Source organism: Nyctibius grandis, chromosome 14 (assembly GCF_013368605.1).
Source record: "Nyctibius grandis isolate bNycGra1 chromosome 14, bNycGra1.pri, whole genome shotgun sequence".
Classification (NCBI taxonomy): Eukaryota; Metazoa; Chordata; class Aves; order Nyctibiiformes; family Nyctibiidae; genus Nyctibius; species Nyctibius grandis.
The window spans coordinates 13734902-13742693 of NC_090671.1; the positions used below are offsets into that span (position 1 = coordinate 13734902).

The 7792-nt window shown below is 40.8% G+C and overlaps 1 protein-coding gene across 1 annotated transcript; it reads left to right on the forward strand.

The window, feature by feature from the left end:
• The first annotated feature begins 734 nt into the window (after nucleotides 1-734).
• Nucleotides 735-7615, forward strand: RAD9B (RAD9 checkpoint clamp component B). The gene is given in 11 exon segments (XM_068412942.1): nucleotides 735-817; nucleotides 1780-1920; nucleotides 2391-2505; nucleotides 3441-3540; nucleotides 4176-4282; nucleotides 5971-6077; nucleotides 6359-6423; nucleotides 6824-6925; nucleotides 7038-7318; nucleotides 7375-7518; nucleotides 7521-7615. Coding segments are annotated over 10 exon segments (1197 nt in total). The 5' UTR covers nucleotides 735-817; nucleotides 1780-1839.
• Nucleotides 7616-7792: the final 177 nt, after the last annotated feature.

Genomic DNA, 7792 nt, shown 5'->3' on the forward strand with positions numbered 1-7792 from the left:
CTCAGGGGGCTTCCCCGGGGGGGCTCTCAGACAGTGCAAAGTGGGGCACGAAGCACTGGGAGCTGTGGCCAGCTCTGCCACGGTCACAGCAGAGCTCAGGAGCTGCCTCTTCCTCATCCTCAGGAGGACAAAGGCATTTTTGTGAGGCAACATGCAGCCTCTGAAGGTTGTTCAGATTAGAGAGCAGAGGGCTGGATTTGGGGTACTTCCAGGTGGAGAAGCCATTGCTTAGCTGGGCACCTCCTTGTGCATGATATCCTCCTTCCAGAGGCCCAACTAAACCTCCTGTGCGCAGAGTTTCATGCAAAACACTGCTCTGCCAGTGCCAGAGTGGGCAGAGGCAGATTTTGAGACCTACTGCTAGTTTCTTCTGTGTTTCTTAGGGCTACATCCTTACAGATGTCCAACTGCTTGCTCAAACTTGTTGCCATCTACAAAATGTAATTTCTAACTGCAATGGTGTTTTGTCCGATTAGATGGAATTAATTTGTGGTGAACCCAGGTCATACGAGTTGCTGCAAAGGGACAGGTGACATTTGAGGTGCGCCTCGTTGGAGGTGGCTTTCAAAAACATCAAGGTGTTTGTGCTACTGAAAGGAAAGAGGAATGTTTTCCACTGTGTCATCAGTTTTCTTTGAAATGTGTTGGAAATTTGTAATGTTTTCTCTTAAATTATTCTGGAGAAAATGTAGTATAAGTTCTTTTTAACTTAGGATGTATATTGCACTGTTTTCTTTTCCTGCTAGTGTTTGGAAGAGCAATCCATGCCATAGCACGTATTAGTGATGAATTTTGGTTTGACCCCCTAGAAAAAGGTGTAAGTGAATTTGATTTATTGTAATTTTAAAATCTTTCTTGGAAGTATAGTATTTATGTTGTTGGATAGTGTGGTGTTTTCCTACAGGTACCCTTCAGTCTGGGTTACGTTCTCTCTCAGCTTCTTCCACTTTCAATATGGACAAATGCCATATTTTCTGTAATATTAATTATGCAGATTACATCATGGAAGATTCATTCCTACTCTGCCCCTAGTATTCTTCAATTTTTTGTTACCCAACCTGAAGCTTGTCCAGGACATCTGGATTAATACCAAGGGTTTTATTTCTGTTGTCATGGGTCAAAAGGTTTATGGTTTGTACCACATCAGAAGCTGCCTCTAGACAATATGTTTTTGTACTGGTATGGCTCAACAGGAAGAATGTATCCATTAATGTGCCTCCGGTTAATCAAACACCATTTCCAGCAGAATTAGGGTTTTCTCTAGAGGTTTCTTAGTTAGAAGTGATCAGCTCTTCTCAACTTGCTGGGAGGCTGGAAAATCCAAAGCAGAGATAATTTCTTTTTCTACCTGAAGAATTTTTGAGGTGCTAGTAATGCCTTTGCTCATTTGTACATACCATGTGGGTGGGGGTACAGGAGGATTGTTTTAGAATAAACTCCAGTCCTTCAAATGCCTCAAGTGGAAGCTGAGCTTTAAGTGTTTAGGTAACTCACACTTCAGGGCCACTTAAATATCTGTAGATTGGATTCCTGTGCCTGATTATACCAGTGACTTCTGACCAGTAGTAATGAAGGTGATAAGCTTGAACACGATTTTATGCATGATGCATCTATATTTATTTTGAGACATAGAATCATAGAATGGTTTGGGTTGGAATATATACACATTTAAGGGTTTTGTGGCTTAGGTATGGTACCGAAGCACAGAGATGGCTTTTTAATTAAAGGTTTGATATGAATTGGTTTTGAGTTAATAAATTATTTTACTTATATTTTCAGCTCGCCTTAAGATCAGTGAATTCTTCCAGGTCAGCATACGCATATGTCTTCTTCTCATCTATGTTTTTTCAACATTACTGCTGGACAGCTGTGTCTCAGAAGGAAAAACAGTTATCCCTTCCATGTAAATTGATAATTAAGGTACATTTTAATGGATTGCTATGCACAGCTTTGGAAGCAGCAAATTAGCCCAATTCCCAAATGAAATTATAGGGGGAGGCTCACAGAGGCATGCAGATGGCTCTAAACTCAGGTGCTCCTGAGCAATTCTGCAGAAGAGAGCGTTAGTATTTAATTCTGTTTAGAAAGTGCATCTCCTGAGCTGGGCCCTGCAGTTCCCGAGGTCTGAACCAGCTTCATCTTGGGGTTTCTTCTGTAGCCTTCAAAAACAGAGTGAGGCAGGAGAGCTTTGACCAGTTGTTTAGCAAACAGATCTGTTGTCCACATATCGGGCGAGGATCAGTATCGGCTGCCTCAGTGTCCACTTACAAAGTGGTTTGGGGAAGCCATAAAAGCAGGAGCTTGAGATAAACTGTATGAAACTTGGGAAGTAACACTGCAAACTGGCTTGGTGAGTAACCTCTGCACTGATTTATTTTTTTTTTTTACAGTCAGTTCTTCCTGTATTTAGATGTGTAAATGTGCTGGAAAGGAATGTAGAGAAATGCAGCATTTATACAAATATTAATGATCATCACATAACTTTTCAGCTCCTCTGCAAACATGGTAGGTTACACAAAGTGACTCTACAGAAACAGCAGCAGTTTAAAACAGCAGGGCAACATAATATTTAGTGTAATTATTAACTGAATGTTATTGATGGAACACGATGCCAAACACTTGCAGCTTCTTCACATCATAATTTATATTTATCATGTGCATCACCTTGTTAAGATGAAGTTACAACAGGATTTATCAGATGAACGTTCTTCAGTAGTTATGCATGCTATATATGAATTGTCAGCCTGCTGCTTACAACGTTTAGAATCAGGCTGAAAAAACACGTTATGGAAAGGGAGGGAAATCCTGTTTTGGCACATGTTTGAACTAGAGGATTTACTGGGTCTTTCCACATCTAATACTTACAGTTCTTCAGTGCAGTAACAGGTCTGATATCCTCAGTGCAGCAGAACACCAGGTACATCCATCAGCATTAGTCTGTGCAAAACTCATCTGTCAGCGTAGCTCGCTGAGCTGTGCTGTGTAAGAGGCAGTGGTTTATATTATTAAATATCTCGCTTGTATTACTGAGATAACATATTGACTTAGGTCTCAAGACAATTAAGCTCTCAGCTCATGCTTATCTAGAAACACTGAGATCTGTAGGGTTTGCCTTTTGTATTCCACCACCATTGATATTATTGTGCCAGTTAAATATTGAAGCCTTTTTCCCCCTGCATTTGTTGCACTCGTTGCTGTTCACTTATTTCTTGTGGATTCTCAAAAAACTCAGCTGCTGGAGGGGCATGACTAAAGGGATGAAGGAAGTCTTAGATGGCACGTTAATCCAGTTGTCTGTGGGTGAGTTATTTCCACGTAGCTGGAGTAAGTCGCTTGGTTACTTTCTCTATTGAGATCTCCTAAAAGAACAATTGATACTGAAAAAAAACATTTTAAATTACAGACCAGCATTGATTTTTGTTCATATCCTTTATACTTAGGTGTTGTAAAAACATATAATCTGACGTTTCAAGAATGTGATCCGTTGCAGGCTGTTTTTGCAAAGCACATGTGTCCAAACATACTTAAAGTCCACTCCAGGTAATGAACACAAAAATGTTTTTTCTTAAAGAAAAAAAAAAAGAAAAAGAAAAAAATATAAATGAAGGCAATACTGCTCTCATAGTTATTAACATAATCAAAATCTGATTAGGGCACAGTCAATAATAGCAAATTCCTAACTCCTGTATCCTAGTGCTTGATTTTTCACGTTACAACTTCAGAAACTTGGATCACTGCCACTAATCCTACTTAGTCTAACCTTGAGAAGTGTGTAATGTATAATTCGACTTCACACCTTTGAGCAACCTCCACCTATGACAGATAAAGGAGTGGTTTGACTTTACAGGCAAAGAATCCAGTGGTAAAAGTACAAATTTTCTAATGCAATAAGGCAAAGTTCTGCTCTGAAAAGCAGCCCCGGGAAGACTCCAAGGTTTGGCTCATCATGGCAAGCGAAGGCAAAGATCAGTGAGCCTGTGCTTTTCCTGGCAGCGTCTCTTAAAGCTGTTTCCTGGGCACAGGAGCTCTTGTCACAATAATCAACTATTAAAGCATTAAAGGTGTAGAAAGATATACTGTAGATAGACATTATTGCCAAGTAACAATTTTAATTTCTAATGTGAGCTAGGAATTTGTGGCAGGTAAAATTATTTTAATGTTGAGAAATTTTCTAGGCTGCTGGCTGATATAATGGTTCACTTTCCAACCAGTCAAGAAGAAATAACGTTATCAGTTACTCCCATGAAAGTTTGTTTCAAGAGTTACACTGAGGAAGACACGGGTAAGGAAATTCAGAATATGAAACAATATTGGGACTTTAAAACAGGTGAACTAAAGGAACAATAACTATTGCAACATGAACAGAGAATGCATTTGATGGCTGAATGAGATTTTTAAGAGAGGGAACGTATATATAGAGATTTTAAGTCATACTGCCAGCCTCTGGGTTTAATATATTTTAATAAAGTATGTTTGTAATAACGTTTTCCTGGTATCAGTGGCAGATATCAGAGCAGCCAATTGAAATAAATGATGCCACTTGCTGCAGGCTCAAACGGGAGTAGTTACTGTGCTGCAAGAGCAGAAGCGTGGTGACAGACAGGAAAAAGGAGATAATTTCATGTTTTAAAAATAACTATTTAAATCTGAATACCCTAATTATAGACTTGAGTGTATTTTAGTGTAAGGGCAATACAGTGTGTTAGCTGGCCTAACACTGTTGTGCTGTGCATGGCATTTTCAGATCTCTGAGATGGAGAACAATCTAGATTCTTGGGGTGTGACTCAGACTAATTTTAAAGATATAATTGTGTTTTTGAAGTGTAGGCTCTTGTATATCATATAATAAAGGGATGTGTTTCATACTTGCTTATGACCAAAGCTGAGGATAATGACCTAGGAAAAGATGACTGCCTAGAGCGTAGGGGTGGGGATTGTGCTGAGAACAGGCTAAAGCAGTGGAGAGCAAGAAGGATTAAGTGGTGGAACTGACTGGAGTGAAAGAGGGAAGAAATTACTGAACCAAGACACTAAAAAGAGTACATTTTGAACAACAAAGTTTGTTAGTTTAGAAACATACACTTACAAGGGTTATTGTAAGAAAGAAAGTGGAAAAAGTAGCAGGTAAAAATTTAATGAGATACCAAAAAACCCAACAGTCAAGGAGAAAAAGGAGCAATTACAAGCATTGTTCTTGTTGTGCAGCATGTGATGCAACCTACTGCCTGCAGCAAATGTTCTGTGTGTGTCCTTGGAAGGGATCACCTGGCGAGGCCTTGGGTTTTTCCACGTTCAGGTTTAATTTTCAAAGAAAGAAATTGCAGCTTTGCCTAGACCTGTTTCCCTTTGCTTGTGGGAGGCTCTGCCTGGCTGCAGCTGTAAGATGTGCTGTGAGGATACAGGCTACAGTTTGGAGGAACTGTGCAAGAGCGTATTTGAACACTTACTTTCTTTTCACACACCTAATAACAGCTATAAATTAATCTAATGATAACAAGCAACAACTGAGTACCTGAAACTGAAGAGCCTATTTCCTGTTGCCACTTACGTATCAGGAAAAGATTCTAATTTAAAACAAAGGACCTAAGTCCACCTTCATTGTCCTCTGATGGTTGTCATCAACTATGATTACTCTGTTAAAGTCATGTGGCATTTTGGTCTTCCCATCCATGCAGCAACAAGCAGCCAGTAACACCATTTGTGATGAATGCCTGTTGTCAAAGCAGATTTGCAAGAACAGCAGGTATCAGGTTAGATCACACAGTGGAACACAAAATAGGTTCTATTAAAAGCCATTTAAATAACCTACTGTAAATAAAGTGAGGATTTAATGTTAATTATGAAATAAATTTAGATAAACATTTATTCCTGTTAGTCACTATAAAAATACAATTATTTGTTCAAGCGATATGGTTATGGTCACAGTTTGTTGAGTTCAAACTTCACTGAGTTTCTTGTTATTTTAAACAGATTTTTCAAAGACAATGCTTACAGAAATACAGCTGCACCCAGATGAATTTGACTACTTTCAAGTTGGAGTAGATTCGGAAGTGACGTTTTGCCTTAAGGAATTGAGGGTAAAGCAAGAATTTGTCTAGAAAAATCAAATATTTCCCATTAATTTCGCTGACCTATAACTGCACTGGAGAAAGCATCGTGGCCACAGGAGTTCCACATGCAGAAGCTTCTCTGGCAAAGCTCCAGGCAGGGAAGGCAAGAAGTGTGTTCCAGAAGCAGTAGACTGTTCTAGAACTGTTACCCTCTTCTTGCCAGTAAACAACAGCTGGGATAAACTTACATTCTGGTATTGATCTTCTGTTTTTAAAGCAGCATTTAACCACTCATCCCTTCTTTGCAGGGCCTGCTTGCCTTCTCAGAAGCCGCCAGTGTTCCTGTATCAATCCATTTTGATGTCTCTGGAAAGTACGTTTGGGAACATACCTGACTGGAGCTACTGCAGTCCCAACTCTACAGTTGGTTTTTGACTGCAGGTTACTCAGGATTTAACTGGAACAGTAAAATAGATTTTCATTTTGTACCAAAAGCTGCATTTCTAATCTGTTTTCTGTTTAAAATACAATTTTAACAGTTACATATTTAAAACTATAATTTAAGTATAACATTGTATAGCATTTGCTCGTTGGTGCATTTAAATCTGTAACAGGAAGCCGTCTCATACTCCTCAGCAGCAAATATATTAGATTTTCAGCTTTTTAGAGGCAGCTTTTTTTAATCTGTGTGTATAGAACCGCACGAGCTGTGTTTCCTGCCGCAGGGTGTGTAGTTACAGTTGCTGGTTTAGTCTCTGAATATTTGTGTTTAGACCCATTGCTTTCAGCGTTGAAGACATGGTGCTGGAAGCCAGCTTCATCTTGGCTACCTTGTGTGACGTGGAAAAGGAGACGGCTTCCCAGCAGCAGGAGAGGTAACGGTGGGCGGCAGGCTGCCATAATGCTTTTTGTGAACAGAAAATAAAGACATTCTAACAAAACCACGTAAAAGCCAGCTACTAACCCGACCTACTCTCTCCAATCCAGCTCGAAGACGTGTGCGGGTAAATCAGAAAAAGCCTCCATGGCTGAAGAGAGCAACGCAGCAGCAGTTCCTTCCAAAAAGCCACCGTGGAATGGAAGTGCACCGAACGCAGGGTCAGCGAAACCTGCGAGTCCTTTGGCACAACAAGAGATGAAAAATATTCCCCGAGTCACAAAGAGAGAGGTGACGGGCACGGACGGAACAGCGGAGGCCGAGGCGCGTGCAGCGCTGGAAGGGGCGGCAGCAGAGTCGCAGTGTCAGAAGGTAAGGGGGCTCCCGGGGAGCTGGCACCGAGCCGAGCGCTGCCTGGAGGCTGGGGCTGCTGCACGCGCCTCTCAGTGGCCCTGCTCGCCTGTCGTGCTGGAAATCCTCGCGGCGGCGGGTGTGTTTCCTTAGGGAACACGTAGGCTGATCAACATTTTAAAGTGGCAAAAGCTTCAGAAATAATTAACCCCCACCTTCTGTATCACATGCAGTTTCTTACCTCCTAAATATTGCATTTTCCAGTTTCATTCCTTATTTTTTGGAGCAGTTTCTTGTAAGGAGAAGGATGCCATCAGTCACACCTTCCAGAGTTTAGCAACAGCTAGCGACACCGAGGAGGATTTGGGCCACGTGCAGAGCTCCCAAGTTCTGTAGTGACACGAAGCGTTCGAATCCCAAGTAAAGACTATCGGGGATTGCCTTGAAAGATAAAAGTACATGTGACAGTAATTGTGGAGCTGTCTCTAGTTTTAGAAGGATGTTTAATTGCAGT